At 43.7% G+C, this 17,253-nt stretch overlaps 1 protein-coding gene across 1 annotated transcript; it reads right to left on the reverse strand.

Annotated features, from left to right (window-relative positions):
- Positions 1 to 3,971: 3,971 nt before the first annotated feature.
- Positions 3,972 to 15,911, reverse strand: KCNV2 (potassium voltage-gated channel modifier subfamily V member 2). The gene is made up of 2 exons (XM_090275848.1): positions 14,544 to 15,911; positions 3,972 to 4,229 (listed from the first exon to the last, which is right to left on the reverse strand). The coding sequence occupies exons 1-2, from the start codon at positions 15,909 to 15,911 to the stop codon at positions 3,972 to 3,974; spliced, it is 1,626 nt and encodes a 541-aa protein (XP_090131974.1).
- Between the last annotated feature and the right edge of the window lie 1,342 nt (positions 15,912 to 17,253).

Here is a 17,253-nt window from a genome sequence, read left to right on the forward strand (position 1 = left end):
GGAAGGCTGCTCAACTGAGCCATGGCTCCAGGAACTTAGCTGCTGTTCATACTACTGCTGCACAGGGGGAGGGTGGGGAGTTAATACCCAGAATGGTCTCTCCTCTCTTCTGCTGATAGCCTGTCAGAGGGTAAGGGACCCTGGGTGGTATGGACATGGAAGACAGACTCCTTGGGCCATGCACCAGGGCAGGGCAGGGTGAATAATGGTTCTAGACGGATAAATGGAGAAGGTCCATTGCCAAAGAATAGACATATAATGTGGAATACACATGTAGGATCACGTGTGTTTTAAAGATGTTACGTGGCAGGTGAACGAAGGGAAGAGGGAGCACTGATGTGTGGGGACCACATTCATCTTGCTTGTGGTCTTGCATCAGCCTGGGAGGAGGGAATTGGAAGCTTCGGGGAAATTTTTTTTTTTTTTTTTTTGAGTGATAATCTAATGTTTTTCTTTAATGTTAAGACAACCGTGCTTCCCTCAGAGCAGATGCCTCCACTGAAGGCAGGAAAAAGACCTACAACTGCATTGCCCAGCCTGGCAGCGTGCAGCCACACATGGCCATTTAAATTTTAAATGAAACTAATTAAAATTAAATAAAATAAAAAATTTAATTCCTGAATCACACTAGCCACCTTTTAATTGCTCGATTGTCACACATGGTTATACTGTATTAGAGCAGAATGTCTCCATCACCACAGCCAGTTCTGTTGGGCAGACGGGCCTGGCTCCTTGCATGTGGCCCTGGATGGGCTGGGGGCTGGCAACAGGGTTCAAAAGCTGTCTTCACCCCCAGAATCCTCTCCTTGATGACAAGGGAGTCTACTTGGCTGGTATGGTTTTCCAGTGCAGACAGCAAAATATTAATTACGATAATGGCAGCTCAAATGCATTTCGTTCTTAACGTGAGCCAAACAGCGTGCTAAGGGTTTCATCTCCATTTTAACGATGCAGGAGCTGAGGCTTAGAGAAGGTCAGTGACCACACGTTATTCAACTGCACTATATAGCATCGCCGATATTCAGCTGTTCTTGATGAAAATGGCAGTTTCACATGATTCAACCTCACAGTACAGTACATGGCCAAGCCAGGTTTCAAATCCATATCCAAAGACCATGTCGAGTTCAATGTGGCTATGCCTCTGTAAGTGACCACCTTGAAACCTACTTCAGAGGGCTTTTTAAGGATTACGTGATTTGGTTCTGTGCCTGGCACATAATGGAGCTCGTGGAATGTTGGGTGTTTTGTTTTCTCTCCCATCTGTCTGTCAGTTTCATTCTCTTGGGAGACAAAGTAGAGCTGTTTAAACAGATGTGGCTACTGATATTGGGGGCGGGGGAGTGCTGTCATTTCACCAGATTCCCTCCCAGGGACCTGGAAAAGTTCATCTTCCTCTCCGAGACCTCCTGCACCCTGAACTCCCCAAGCCCCACCCACACCCTTTGGGGAGTCTCTTCTGCTGCGCTGGTCAGGATCATTCTCTCTGGGTCTGTAACAGAGGGACAGGGGATGGACACTAGCTGTCCCTCTTCCCTGTGTCCGTAACGGCCACAGCAGATGCACTTCATCAGCTAACCGCTCCCTGAGAGACCTCAGAAGGAGCTGGAAGGCTGGAGGGGGACTGGCAGGGGCAGCTGCTGCACTGAGCTTGTCAGGTGGTTACGTAAGCTCTGCTCACACCTCCCGCTTGTTGTCACTCTGTTTTCATGATTCTTGCTGGCAAGAAGCCTGATTAAAAATTCCTCCCTCTTATTTGGCAAGAGAAAGAGAAGTCCCCTTGGTGGAAGGTCCTGCTATTTAGGTGGTATTTTAGGATCTGGGAGTAATTTCCATCACTATGAGGAACCTTTGTCTCTCAGAAGCAATAGTAGAGGGTTGCCGGATCTAGCGAAGAAAGCATAGGATGCCCAGTTAAATCTGAATTGCAGATAAACAGCAGATTATTTTCTTAGTGTAAGTATATACTATAACTGGGATATACTTCTAAAAATTATTTGTTCTTTATCTGCAATTCAAATTCACTTGAGCATTCTGTATTTCATCTAGCAACCTTCCAATAAATATGGGGCTTCTGTCCACTCTTCAGACGCCAGGTCAGTTATGATGTTAAAGGCACTTAGGAGTAAGGGGGAGGGAGATCTAGATGTAGATTTTTCCAGCTTCACCGTAGCGTCACATCTATAGTTCCCCGTGGGAGGGGCAGAGGGAAGGGAACTAGACCCCTGGTTCTCAGGATGTGGTCGCTGGGCCAGCAGCATCAGCATCCCCTGGTGCTTGGCAGAAACACAAATCCTCAGGTACCATGCAGACACACTGAATCAGAGAGAGGCTCTGGGGGTGGGCCCAGTAATATGCATTTAACAAGCCCTCTGGGTGAGGCTGATACAGTTTGAGAACCAGAAGTTCAGATTTCGAGCAACGGCCTTAGGGATCAGATGGATCAGGGCTGGAAACCCAGTCTCACTATTTACTGACTGTGTCAACTTGGCTGAATTACTTAACCTCTCTGAGCTTCTGTTTCTTCCTAAAGAAAAAAAAAAAGGGTGTTTTTTCCTAAAAAAAAAAAAGAAGGTATTACCTAATTTAGGGGTATATCAAGATGAAATGAAGTTATATATGATAAAACACAACCCACAACACCTGTAATTATAATACACAAAACAATTACTCATTTGTACAGCATGAGTGGAGGAGGTCCAATCATGCCCTGAGACAAATTTAAGGGTCAGCACAGCAAAAATTCTAGTTGTTGGGGCGATCTCCATTTGCTCAGTTCAAACAAGCTATTAATTTCCAGGACTTCAATTTCCAATAGTCTATGGAAAAGGAGAGGATTTAGGAGAAAAAAGGGGCCAGGGAGAGGAAGGACCAACACCCTGTGGGGAGCTGGCTTTCTGACCCACAGACAGAGCCCAGAGTGGAGGGTCACGTTGATTTAGTTCACTTTGTTCAGTGCTCTGCCTGAAACAGTCCCCAAAAGGCAGAGACTTTTGTTTGTTTTGTTTTTCTTGTGGAAAGGTGAGGGAAAGGAAGCCTAGAGAGGTGAGAATATGGGGGATGGGGGCTCCTATAAAGGGAGATGGTATTAACACACTTCACCATGTTTCACAGGTCAAGTCTGGGGGCTCTCATGTTAAATCTAGACCAGGGTTCTCAACAGCTCCATTGCTATTTTGGGTCATGTAATTTTTTGCTATGGGGCTCTCCTGTGCGTATTTAGTAGCATCCCACACCTCTACCTACTAGATGCTATAGCTCCCGCATCCTCCCTCACAGTGTCGACAATCAAAAGCATCTAGAGAAGCTGACAAATTTCCACAAGGGTGAGAGGGGGCAGACAATGACCAAATCTCCCTGGTTTGAGAACCACTGACTAACAGTTTTGACAGCTTTCATTTATTAAACATTTATCAATATTATCTTCATTCCCCATGCTCATATTACAAGGTAGTTCTTATTACCCATGTTTTCCTGTTGAAGAAACTGAGGCTCAGTTAAAGTAACTTGTCCTAAATCCTGCAGTGGGTAGATCTGGGCTTCTGACTGAGGTTGATCTAACACCAAAGCTCATACAGTTCCTGCTGCAACATTCCCTCTCTCTGTAAAATTAAGCATTTCTTTTCTTTAAAATAAGGGAATTCTTGTCTAGTCCACTCAGGTCCAAAAATACTTATTGAGAAGCCACGAGAAGCTATACGAGAAATCTAAGCTGCTGTTCCTCCCAAGGAGTTTTCAGTATCAATGCCATTGGGAAGCTCAGACTCTCACACAACACAATGTGTGGCAGTCTGAGTTTGGGTGAAAATGAACATTTGTGAGGTAGAACTCTGAACTGAATGCCTTTGTGTGTGTCTGCCTCACATGGCCTTTCACTGGCAATTCTGATGATAAAAAAAAGGGAAGGAGGAAGGAAGTCCCAGGATCTACCGCCACGCCCTGCGGGAATGTTACTCCTCTTGCCTTGGGGTGGGCTATGAGTTGCTTTTAGCCAAACACTCAGCCATCTTCTTTCTGGCTCGCTGCAGGAAGTCCACCTTTCCCCTTTCCCTGCGTATGGCAGTGTACTCATAAGCCTTGAGCTTGCTGTAGTAATCGGAGAATTTGTTGTAGAGGATGGAAATGGGCATCCCGTTGAGGATAATCCCAAAAGCAATGCAAAGGAAGGCAAAAAGCCTGCCCAGGTGGGTCTCGGGGTACATGTCTCCGTAGCCCACAGTGGAGATGCTCACCTGTATAGGGAGGAAAGCAGGATGGAACTGTTAGCACCACGAGGGAGGGGAAGAGAGGGAGAGAACAGGCAGGGAAGTGTCCTGTGTCCCTGAAGGTGCACATGGGTCATGTAACAGAGCCAGTTTTGGGTTCCAGAAGGTTTTTCTGTAGGACCCCTGTCATGGAAAGGACACAAGCTTCAGAGCTAAAAGACTTGGGTTTAAATCCTGACTCTGACTTCTAAATTTTCTTATATACAATACCTGCTTTAAAGGATGTTGTAAAGAGCATATAAGACAACATGTGTAAAGTCCCTGGAGTAGAAAGGGCTCAATAAATGTTGTCTTTGCCTCCTCTCAGCTGCATCCACCTTTAGGACTGGGAGCCCTGGGTTTGCCTACCTCATATACATACTGAAAAGAGCTCAGGCTTAGAACCAGTTAGACCTGGTTCAAGTCCTGACTCTGACCCTTCCCAGCAGAGTGATCTTGGGCAAAACATCCAGGGTCTCTAAGCCTTGGTCCCCTCATCTGAAACAGGAGGGGAGGATATTACCTCACTCTAAGGATTCCCTTGAAGACTGAAGTAAAAAAGATAAAGCACTTAACACAGTGTCATGCATACAAAAGGCATTAAACAACTTCCTCTGTTGTTCTATCTTCTTTTTTTAAAAAATTATTTATTTATTGTTTATTTATTTATTTTATTTTTAGAGAGAGAGGAAAGGAGAAAGAGAGGGAGAGAAACATCACTTTGTGGTTGCCTCTCACACGCCCCCAACTGGGGACCTGACGTACAACCCTAGTCTTGTGCCCTGACTGGGAATCGAACCAGCAACACTTGGCTCGCAGGCCGATGCTCAATCCACTGAGCCACAGCAGCCAGGTTGTCCTGTCTCCTTTAAAATGGAGACAATTATAACACTTCTCAGAATTATATTGTAGTTCAAATGAAATATTTTATATAAAGGTGCTTTAATTTCAAAAGTATGGAAAAATACACTTGTTATTTTGCAAAGGGGCTTTTTAAAGACATCACCAACCAAAGATATGCTCACCCTACATGAAAGTCTTCCCATCACTCTTTAGACATTTAATTAGGTTAACAAGCTTCTGTTTTAACATGCAAATAGTACCCATGAAACTAGTTATCAGTCAGGGTAGCTAAAGAAAACCCAGGAGAATCTCTTGGAGGTTGTTTTTTAAAGCTTCATGTACTAAGACTCCCTTTAGTCCCCAGACTATTGGTTGATTTAGTCAGGGCTGTTGCTTACAGTTGAAAAAAATTGTGCATCGCACAACTCCAGGGGGTACTGTGTGCTTCGTCAATTTGTGTTGCCACAATTTTCCAGCAGATGGTAGTAAATGTGCAGAGTCATCCTACTGCCCTGCACCAAAATGGCCTTTAGCTTAGAAATGTCAACGAAAAAAAAAATGTGTTAGAACTTAGGGTAAGTGTGATTGATTAGTTAGAATGAAATGGAGAAGTGGGCCAGCTGAGCAAATCTGGTGGAGTTGATAAGAACAGTAACTCCATCCAGCCCTTTGGTGTGGGTGACTCACTGCCTCTCACTGCTCCATCATTGCTGAGAGACCTGCTGAGGGATGGGTTGTCTTTCCCAGGGCGGAAGAATACAAGCAAGCACCTAAGAGAGGCAGCGTGGTGTAGATTAGGTTAAGGAGACAGGTATGGCACTAGGCTATGTGGATCTGAATCTACTTCTCAGCTGTGTGACTTGGTCAAATCACCTTAATTCTCTCTGCCTCCAACTCCATTTTTGAAATGAGGGGAGAATTATACTGCCTACCTCACAGGGTTGTTGTGGGAACTGAAGGAGTGCATGGCACAGGGTGTTAGTTCTTGTGCTTATGAGAGCAGCAGGCTGTGGAAACAGGCTTCTCTGTGGCTGCTCCTGCTGCTGCTGTATCAGGGAGACTGGCTGGGACACACAGTGGCTCCAGGACAGAATCTCTTCTTCCTGCCTTCTGGGTCAGTATAAAGTGAGACTTTAGATTAATCTCAAAGTATGCTTGCATTTGTGTGTGTGTGTGTGTGTGTGTGTGTGTGTGTGTTTCTTGTCACCGGCCATGCCAAAAGTAAAGGAACCTGAGTCAGATGTCTGTCCAGGTGTGTGAACTGAACATATGTCACTAACAGCATCACTCTCACTTGTGCATGAATGTTTAGTTTTAGTCTCCATTCCCTGGAGGAGGCCTAAAGGGAGTTTGGATAATAGGGTAAGTGACAGGAAGGGTAGTTTTAGAACAGGAAGCTTCGATGAAAGGCCAAACCAGAGTTTTAGGTAAACCAGCCTCTCAAGAGTACAGGACTGGGGTGGGGAGGTGGAGGCTAGGGTACAGAGGAAGTAAAATAATTGAGACAAAATGTCTTTTTAAAACTTCTGCTCAAGTCCTTTTACTGGCCTTACTTTACTCCCAAACCCTAACTTAATTTTTTTGGCTGAACTTTTTTCTTTTTTAAAGATTTTATTTATTTATTTTTAGAGAGAGGGGAAGGAAGGGAGAAAGGGAGAGAGAGAAACAGCAATGTGTGGTTGCCTCTTGCCTGCCCCCAACTGGAGACCTGGCCTGCAACCCAGCCATGTGCCCTGACTGGGAATTGAACCAGTGACCCTTTGGTTCACAGGCCAGGGCTCAATCCACTGAGCCACAGCAGCCAGGGCTTGGCTGAACTTTGAATGAAAAGTTAAAAGCAAAGAGAATTGGCTTAAGGAAGATTAAATATTTGATGTGCATAACATGGTCTAAATATTTTTGTATATCTTGGATCTCTATTTTTAGAGAAAAGATCTCTTCTGCTGGGAGGCCCTGTATGACTGGTGTTGAAGAATTTGTTCAAAATGCATAGCTAATTTATGCATTGTCGGTTCTGTGGATAATTTTACTTAGCTAGTGATCTGCTTGCTCCTTGGCTCCAAGAGGAACTCAGGATTCTTTGGCTTTAGGGGAGCTTTTTCTCCATGTGCCACAGGCCAAACCATTTCTCCCTGGATAAGCATTAAAAGTGGAAGGCCCCAGACTGACCCATATGAATGAGCAGAGTGAGTTCTCACATTAGCACAAGTTGGGTTTGGAAACATGACCAAAATTTCTACAATCCATCTTAATAACCTGAAAAATATAAATAAAAACACCCGGCTGGTTCAGCCATTCTGTAAACTGCGAACTCATCATTCCATTGAAAACTTCCATATTTCCCCTAGCTTGTGGGTCACAAAAGCCAAAATGTGACCTTCCTCTAGCAGCTTACCCACAAGTCAGCAAATCTTGGCCTGCTAAACATTACAAGGAGGGTAAGCATCCAATTTTTCTCCAAAAACTTGAGAATGGCTATACTTTAATTTCTCCTTCAACAAAGAATGTTTGTTTCCTTCATAATGAACTAGGCATATATTACTTGCCAGTAATCCATGCATCTTGGAATTACGATCCCAAGAAATAAAACTGATTTTTCAAAATAATTACCACCCATCATTTGCCCTGGCTGGTGTGGTACAGTGGATTGAGTGCCGGCCTGCGAACCAAAGGGTTGCCGTTCGATTCCCAGTCAGGGCACATGCCTGGGTTGCAGGACAGGTCCCTATTGAGGGGCATTCAAGAGGCAATCACACATTGATGCTTCTCTCCCTTTTTCCTTCCCTTCCCCCTCTCTAAAAACAAATAAATCTTTAAAAAAATTATCACCCCTTCTAGTTAAAAAAAAAAAAAAACTTAAGGAGGTAAAATTACTATATACCTTAGTCCTTCAAGCGATATAGCTTCAAAGACTACACTTGCTCTATCCATGCTGCTGTTGCTACAAATCTTTTAGAAATTCCTCTTTTGGGTTATAATCTGGACAGAGTCAGGGGTATGACCTTGAAACAAGTGGTCTTGTTGCACCACAGTTAGGGCACAGTTGTCTGATGCCCCAACTAAAGATTAACTATTATAATTCGAGGGTTAACTTTAAATGCCAATCTTAAACTCAAGGGTCTTAATTATTTTCTTTTTTCTTGAAGTTATTGGGGTGACACTGGTTAACAAAGTGATACCAGCTTCAGGTGCACAGTTCTATAACACATCATCTGTACACTGTATTATGTGTTCATCACACCAAGTCAAGTCTCTGTCCATCACTATTTATCCCTCCTTCACTTCTCTCCATCTCTCCCCCACACAATCATCACATTGTTGTCCATGTCCATAACTTTTGTTTTAAGATTTTAGTTATTTATTTTTACAGAGGGGGGAGGGAGGGAGAAAGGGAGAGAAATATCAATGTGTGGTTGCCTCTCGCATACGCCAACTGGGGCCTGGCCTGCAACCCAGGCACGTGGGCTGGACTAGGAATTGAACCAGCTACCCTCTGGTTTACAGGCCAACACTCAGTCCACTAAGTCACACCAGCCAGGGCAATTTTTTTCTCTTTTTCTTTTTTTTGCTCAATCCCTTCACCCCCCAACCCCCAACCCCCTGCCCTGGCAGCCTTCAGCCTGCTCTCTATCTATGAGTCTGTTGGGTCTTGACTATTTTAAAATAATGAATTCATCCTCAAAAAAGGTAAAGATTGAGCACCATTACAAAGAAGCAAATGGACATGTCGCAGACTCTGAACATAATTTCTCAGTGGAATTCAAAGAATGTTCTGATCAGCAAAAACGCTGTTAGAATCAGGTCCTGGGTAACCACCCTAAGGAGAACAAGCAGCTCATCCATATAGTACACTTTTCATATTATGTACATTGTACATTAAGGAGGAGATGAGCAAAAGCTAAAGCAAGGTTGGGATCTATTAATCTACTCATAGAAATGTACATAACAATATGATGCCCTCTTTGGCTTCCGCTTAACCTGGCACTTCTCCCTGCTTGCCCTCGGCAACTCTATCATGTCCCACTCAAGTCATAATGGTCAAACAAGAGGAGCATGAAAAGAGAAGGGGACTGCCCTGGCTGGTGTGGCTCAGTGGATTGAGTGCTGGCCTGCAAACCAAAAGGTTGCTGGTTCGATTCCCAGTCAGGGCACATGCCTGGGTTGTGGGCCAGGTCCCCAGTTGGGGGCACGCGAGAGGCAACCACACAGTGATGTTTCTCTCCATCTTCTCTCTCCCTTCCCTTCTCTCTAAAAGTAAATAAATAAATAAATATTTTTAAAAAGAGGGGGAGAGAAGGAGACTAACCCCAAATCAGGAGTCCAAGATCAAAAGTCAAAAAGTGCCTAATATTGCCTTTGGCCACTGATAGCTCCTGTGCTAGTTCTGAAGGAGCTGGGAGAACTTTAATATAGTTCTGTGTCAGACATTTACCTGCTGTCTCTCAGTCCCATGCTGGACACCCTTCTGTACTCTATTTTGTAATTCTGCACCTGGGAGTCTGCAAACTAGATTTCCTGAATTCCTTTGCCCACTGTATTCTGATGAGTTCTGACAATGAGAGACACTGTTGGGAGCCTAGAAAGTGCGACAAGGAGATAAGGGTCTCTATAGATGCTTCTGTTCTGTTCTCATCCTCCAATAACAGCAGATGTTTATGGCTCAGGGTCTTTCAGCACCCAGCATCGACCTCATCTTAGGGGTCCCTGCAAGCACCATACAGAAGCTCCTCCTCTGTACTCCTTGGTTGGTAGCTCTCTCTTCTTTTGTTCCTCCAATTCTAGGGCTGACAGCTATTTCCTACATTTACCAAACTTTAGGTTATCTCAGTTTCCCCTTTCTGCTTCTAGTCTTCTAGCACCTATGTATCTATTTCCCTTTATCAAATTCTCTCTGTTTAAAAAACCCAAAGTGTTTCCTGTTTTCCTTAGTACAACTTGACTGATTCACCTTCTAAATGGGTCTCCTCAAAGTGCAATCTATCAATGAAAATAAAATAATATAAAATAAATCTCAGATACCTCATAAGTACCACTTATTTACAAGGAAATGATATCATACTTTAGGAAAACAAAGATAGAAGCAAGGTCTCTGGGGCACAATTATCAGATGCTTCAGCTGGAGATAAATTTTCTTCTTGAGTTTTTGTTACTTTTTGAAGGAATAAATTCATGACATCATTTCCTGTTCGGTTTCTACGGCTCTAACTTGCTCTAGAAAGCTCAGAAGGAAATGGTTTGTTGAGCAGTCCAATTGCCCTTTACTCTGTAAAGACATAGCCACACTGGAGACCAATGATTACAGCTTCATCACAGAGCTAATTGTACTCGTTGAGCTGTGCCATACATCTCCCACACCCAGGCAACCCTGAGAGCCCCAGCATGGCTGGAGTTGCTCCGGGCGTGGGCCTATTTATGTGGACACTCAGAAGCTCTCCCAAGATAGAACAGCTGACCCTTTTGTACATCCCACAGTCTCTCTCTTTCCCCAGTAGAGAAGCAATCACTGCTGTTTTATTTTCCTTTAAATGAATCTGGAAGCAAAGGTTATTGCTTCCATGTGATAAAGACTATTAACTAGTTAGATATGGTAGCTTCTATTTATTGTGGACATACTATGGGCTAGCATTTTACATATGTTTCCTATTACATTAGTGCTCACAAATAACCGCCATTTGACAGACAAGTAGGATGGGTCTATTTTATATCCTAATGCACAAGCATTTCCAGACACAAGTGTTCAGGAGGGATTTGTTTTGCAGCTGTAGGAGAATTCACAGTAATGGCATTTATTGTATTCCTCTTAAAACCCTGAGCTGAACAGAGGGACATTACAGGATCCTTGGCATAGAGAGAGGGAAGATTATTAAAAGCAAGTCAAATTTGGGGTTGTCTGAAAGCACTAAAAACATGGAAGAATGGATTAGAGAATCTAATATAGGTAACACAGCACTGAAGTAGTGGAAGAAAATACAAATCCTATTATTCTTAACTTCATCTTTAGGATTTTAGTGTAGGAGTATATGTTATCTGATGTGTATAATATATTTGAGCAGGAATATCTTACTACAATAGAATGACTGTATTACTGGAACTAATTCTTTATATCTTCCTGTATCCAGGCTTTTTGCCATGTAACTTTACAATGCTTTCCTGTTGTGGGTGGGCTAACCTTCCCTTTTGCCCTTTGACTCTGAGTTTGGCCTTGTGACTTGCTTTTGGAGAATGGGTTGAGCAAATGACATTGAAGGGAAGCTTACACAGTGCTTGCATGATTGGGCTTGCTCTCTCTCCCTGTCGTCCTTAGCCATGGCCATGGATACATGTCTGCTGGAGAATGAAAGATATGTAGCCTAGTCTCCTCTTTCATTCCAGCCATCAGCCAGCTGGAATGATTTGAGTCCAAATGAGTAGAACCTTCTAGTGGAAACCAGCTTAACTTAGAATTTATGATAACTAAATACACAGGGATCATGGGTGTGTGTTAAAAAAATTTTAATTATGTGATATATTGTCAATAAAATGCTTGAAGGCTATTTCATCACTTCTATGACTCCACTTCTCAGATTCTCATTTTTTTGTCATGTCTATTTTTATGAGTTTCTTCTCATTGTTCAAATTTTACCTAAATGTCATCTCCAAGAGGATAGATTCTGCCACCCAAGTCGTTCTCAATCCTATTATCCTATATAAGACACACAAATATCTGAAATTATTTATTACCTTTCTCCATTGGAACACAAACTCCATGGGGGAAAGAATTTTACCTTTTCTTTTTCCTATCACTCAGGATCTCTAGTGTTTAGAATACTAGGTACACGGGAGGTGCTCAAAAAAATTCTTGCTCAATGAATGAATGAGAGGGTAACATGAGTAATTGGTCCTAATATTTTATATCTTTTTGCTTTCCATCTATATAAGGAAACTAGACATTTTATCTGCACCATTGAAAGTGCTCTTTTCTCTTTGCTCTACTGAGAATACACACCCTTAGTACATAATATGCAATGTTAGCAGAAGTATTAAGAAGAACTGGGTTAATAAAACATCAGTCCTGGGGAATAGAGCAGTTCTCAAATGCTCAAGGGTAATTGTTCTTATAGATTAGTTTAGAAATAAATACAAGTTATCAGTCTTTTTATCTAAGTCCTAATGATTTTTATTAGTATAAATAATTCTCAGAGAATAAAATGGACAAAGGCTTGATAAAGGTTAAAGTTGGGAAATGGTAAGGTTGAAGTGTACAAATTTTGGTTTGTGAAAATAATTCCTGATAGAAAGGCCAAAAAAGAAAATACATATTAGTAAAAATAATAATTGGTAAAATTTATTGTAGATAAAACCTGAATGTTGATTAAATTTTTATTGTGAAATTTATGAAAAACACTGGTATTGAGTAAAATAATTTCAACCAATGTAAAAAGGGAATAATTTGTAAGTAAAACATCTTTGTATATTAAGCCAATCAAGAAATTAAATGGGATCAATGGGCACTCACTTCAGGAAATCTTTGTAAAAGAAAAATCCAGTATTAGAAGAAAAATTTTAAAAAAGATTTTACGTAAGGGAAGGAGAAAGAGAGGTAGAGAAACATCTATTTGTGGTTGACTCCCATGCACCCCCAACCAGGGACCTGGCCCACTACACAGGCATGTCCCTTGGCTGGGAATTGAACTGGTGATGCTTTGGTTTGCAGGCTGGCACTCAATCCACTGAGCCATACCATCCAGAGAAGAAACAAATTTTTATAAAAATCTTTACATTAATACACAAAAGGTAAAAAAAAGTTTTGTGGGTTAAAATTATAGTATTAAAGAGTCCACTAGATCCAGCCTAGATATACTAATCTCCTAATGTATTTAAATAGATGGAAACTTGACTTTCTAAAAGTTGGAATTAGGTCATCATCATGTGGATTTGCTCTTTTCCCTTCCTACTTTACTCACCTCTAAAGTAAATCTCATTTGCTGGGGACAAATTATCCTTCATCGCTCCACCTGTACACAAAGTTTATCTACTATGGAGATGACCTTGTGTCATTTGGAACACAAACAGAGGAGCAGCATTTGGCTAGTTGGTTTGCAGGAGCCTAACATCATCCCTTCACTGAAGAAAGCTCACAAATCCTGTAGTGCATGTGAGCACTCATTTCCCAGAGAAGGAAGAAAGTCTCAGTGAACTGCAGAGCTCTCCATCCTCCCATTTTAGAGATGAGGAAACAGAGGATGGGGAGTGAGGGAGTGAGGTTTCACAGCTCATTATTCAGGGTCACAGTTAATTATTACCAGATCTGACACTAGAACTGGAATAGAAATCTCCATCCTACCAAACTACATTGTTAGTAGCCCTGGGTTGGTTCATAGCAGACGTTCACCCAAGACTTTGGGTTCTAACATAACCAATGTTAATGTTGAAAATACCAGCTTTCTAACATGGGAAAAACTTGTAATATTTGCTTAATGTCTTTAAAGGCATTACAATAATCTACCTAAGGAAATACAGAAACCATACAACTAGTTCTTTCCTAGGCACACATGTCGGCTTATTCATTGACCCTAATCAGAATTTTCAGGGATTCAGGGATTTTCCAGCCATTTACTTTAGCATTCCAGAGATACAGATATGTGAGTAAATGGTATAAATTGTTATAAAAAGGCTAATACCAAAGAAAGCAATGACAAAAATAACTAGTATATGAACTGTTCAAGGCCTGCAGAAGAACTGAAGCATGAAAGAGGAAGTGTTGGGGGTGGAAAGGGCATGGACTTTGCACTTGAACAGGCTTGGGCTCAGTCCTCACTCTGGATTTAGCTGTGTGTCTGCACTCAAATTCTCTGAGCCTCAGTTTTTCTTTCTATAAAATGAGGCAATAATACCAGATCCTGAAAGAATTCCAGTGACATTGGAGGAAGTTTCACTTTTTGATGCTTCTTTACACACTCAGATTTAGCTAGAGCCAGTGGGATTTCAGTTAGAGTTGACAGTGGTCTGCCAAGTCTTATTTCCCCTCCTGAATAAATTATACAGTTTCCTTATAAAAAACAAAAACAAAACAAGAAGCCACCTCCATTTTGTCCTGTTTTAAATAGAAATAGTGATCATAACCACTCCATAGTGGTAAGAGAAAGTTATATTATAAACTACTTAGGATAATGGATGTTTAATGAATGACAATTAACAATAAGAATGATGATGAGGAAGTTTCCCACATGTATCAACAATGAACCCTCCTTAATATCTGCCTGTTATGGGTTTTAAAACTAAATCTAGATTTGGAGATTCCTAGGATCAAGGCAAATTCCAACGCTCTAACAACCACCTCCGTTTCTGTTAGCTGGAGGCAGCAATGGGATGGTCCTCGTTCAAGACAAGGGAAGGATCGGGGGATAAAGACAGGCAGCTGATAACCAAGGAATGGGAAGGCTGGAGAGGAGGTTGGAAAGCCCAAGGTCATGGACTCACCGCGGCCCACCACCAGGCATGGGGGATGCTGGTAAAGTTGGTGCCAGGCATGTCATGCTCCACGGAGTAGACGGCAGCGGAGAAGGTGAAGATCCCCATGGTGATGAAGAGCAGCAGGCAACCCACCTGCTGGTAGCACTGGCGCAGTGTGAAGCCAAAGGCGCGCAGGCCGGTGGAGTGTCGTGCCAGCTTGAGGATGCGGAAGATGCGCATGAGGCGCATGATGCGCAGCACCTGGCCCACCTTGCCCACAGTCTCGAGGTCGTGCTCCCTGGAGGATTCCTTGCCGTGTCGCTGGTCCTCCTCCGTGAAGCACTCAAGCAGCAGTTGTAGGTAGAGTGGCAAGATAGCCACCAGGTCCACCAGGTTGAGGGCGCTGCGCACAAAGCGCCGCAGGTCGGGCGTAGAGGCCAGGCGCAGCAGGAACTCGAGTGTGAAGAAGGCGATGCACAGCATCTCCACATGCTCCAGGATGGGCCACCGGCTGCCCTGCTCTGCCTGCTGGTGCATCTCTTCCACCGTGTTGAGTGCCAGGGCCACGATGGAGATGAGCACGAAGAGGCTGGAGGCCACCCCGATGACCTTGGCAGCCACTGACGAGAAGGGCTTCTCCATGAGGTTCCAGAGGCGTTGCCGCTGCGGCCCGTAGAAGCGCATGTCCCGGAAGAGCTCCTCGGCCTCTTCGGCCTGCGCCTGGGCGCGCAGTTCCCTCTGGATCTTGAGCTGCTCGCTCAGTTCATCGCGCCGCTCCTCAAAGCAGATGCGGCAGCAGCGGGGCGTGTACTTGAGCCGCACGCCCCAGTAGCCCAGCTCCTCCAGGAAGCTGCGGGGGCACAGCTCGTCAGAGACCAGCAGCACCCCAGACACGTAGAAGTTGTAGATAAGCTGGAAGACGGCTGGGTCGCGGTCGAAGAAGTATTCGTCCATCTGCTCCTCGTAGTCATCGCACAGGCCCAGCTGGCGGCTGTGGCTGGTGGAGGTGGCTAGGCGGCCCAGACGCGTCTTGGGGTGGCAGGCCAGCTCGGAGTAGTGCAGGCGATAGCTCTGCCCGCCCACGTTCACGTTCAGCGTGGAGCTCTCGGTGTGGACCTCCATCTGGGTGGTAGTGCCCTCCTCTAGCTGCTGGTCCTCCTCGGCCAGGTCGTCCTTCCACTGCTCCTCCTCCTCTCCATCCTCATCCTCCTCGATGTAGTAGTTATAGTTGCTCTCGGTCCTCGGTGGGATGCTGGCCTGGGAGCCTGACCAGGCCCCCAAGGAGCAGAGGCTCCTGCGGTGTTGGCTGTTCCCTGAATTGGGTGCGTTGTCACACTCGGTCGTATTCCATGGCTTGTAGCTCCAAGACCGCCTCCTCTCGTTGTGTTTCAGCATGGCTGCGGGAAGCGGACCCCTTGCTTTTCCTTCCTGGCTGTTGTAGGGTCCCCGGCCTGCTCGCTGCCAGGAGGAGGATGGATCACGTGCCCTGCCTTATCTTGAAGAGGACCAGAGACATAGGATCCCAGGCATGGCCCTCAGAATGGCCCCGCCTCAGGCACTGCGAAGCCCAACCCAGGCTGCCAGTTCTGAACACACAGGCAGACGGCTGTGGCCTGCTTTAATCTTGCTGAGAAGGAAGAAACAAGTGTTAGAAGGGATTTAGATAGAGCCTCTTAGCCTCTCTCCCCCCAACTCCCTCCAGTCGATGACAACGGAGGGGATGATTATGTGGTCTTAAACCTGTAGCTAATCAGAAGCTGGCAGAGATTATTGCTAATAAAAATGTGGGCCACCCATTAGGCCTTCCCTTAAGCAGTGTTCGGGGCACCTATGCTAAGATGAAAGCAACTGAATTAACTGTAGAATGTAGCTCAGTTTCAGTTTTAAACTCTCTTTGTCTCTCTGCTTCTGTCCGTCTGTTTCTCACCCTCCCTTCTCTTAAAGGTAGAATCCCAGGACTGGTGGGTAGCTGCTATGGGAGGTCATATATGAAGGTGGCCAGACTTCCTTCCAAGGAAAAAGTCTCCATCACTCTTCATGATGGAGATGAAAACTCGATGGAGATCCAGTTGCAGCCCTCAAGTTGCTAATGGTTTTATAGCTGATAGAAATATGCAAGCACAATAAAAGAGCAAGGAAAAAAAAAATACAGGGGTACAAGAGAAGAGCAGGGGATTTGCTTTGAGCAGGGAATTTGTTTTTAAATTCAATTTATTTTGATTAGCTAATAAATGTCTATGAGATAAGATTCAAAGGGTACAAAGGTGCATTACAGTAGAAAGTTTCAACCCAAACTTATAGCTGTCAGCTGTGCCTTGGAGGAGGCAACTGCTGTTAGTACTTTATGGTTAGCCTTCAAGAAATAGTCTAAACATATACAACCAAAAACCTATCTCCATCTATCATCTGCATAGCTCTCTACTATTAACACAAATCATAGCATGCAATGCACTTTGCTTTTTCCAATTAACCATATATCCTAGAGGTGTTTTATATCTGAACATAAATATCTGCTTCACTTTAAAAATATCTACTTAGTAGTCTGATAGTGATAGACATTCTGTCTTTGCTTTCATAAACAATGGTGCAATGAATAACCTTATACATACATCAATTTATATACATTAAGATATATGAAGGATAAATTGTTAGAGGTAGAATTTCTAGATTAAAGACTCATATTTGTAATTTTGATTGATAATGGCAAATTTTCCTCATAAAAGTTTACCAATTTACA

The sequence above is a fragment of the Furipterus horrens genome, unplaced genomic scaffold (genome assembly GCF_987537825.1).
Source record: "Furipterus horrens unplaced genomic scaffold, mFurHor1.1.pri manual_scaffold_4, whole genome shotgun sequence".
Lineage (NCBI taxonomy): Eukaryota > Metazoa > Chordata > Mammalia > Chiroptera > Furipteridae > Furipterus > Furipterus horrens.

Excerpts from the sequence above, each read along its gene's own strand:
- KCNV2 (XM_090275848.1), bottom strand. The coding sequence starts at position 15,911 with ATGCTGAAACACAACGAGAGGAGGCGGTCTTGGAGCTACAAGCCATGG. Across the intron at positions 4,230-14,543 it reads ATGCCTGGTGGTGGGCCGCG|GTGAGCATCTCCACTGTGGG; the intron begins GTGAGTCCATGA and ends CTCCCTATACAG.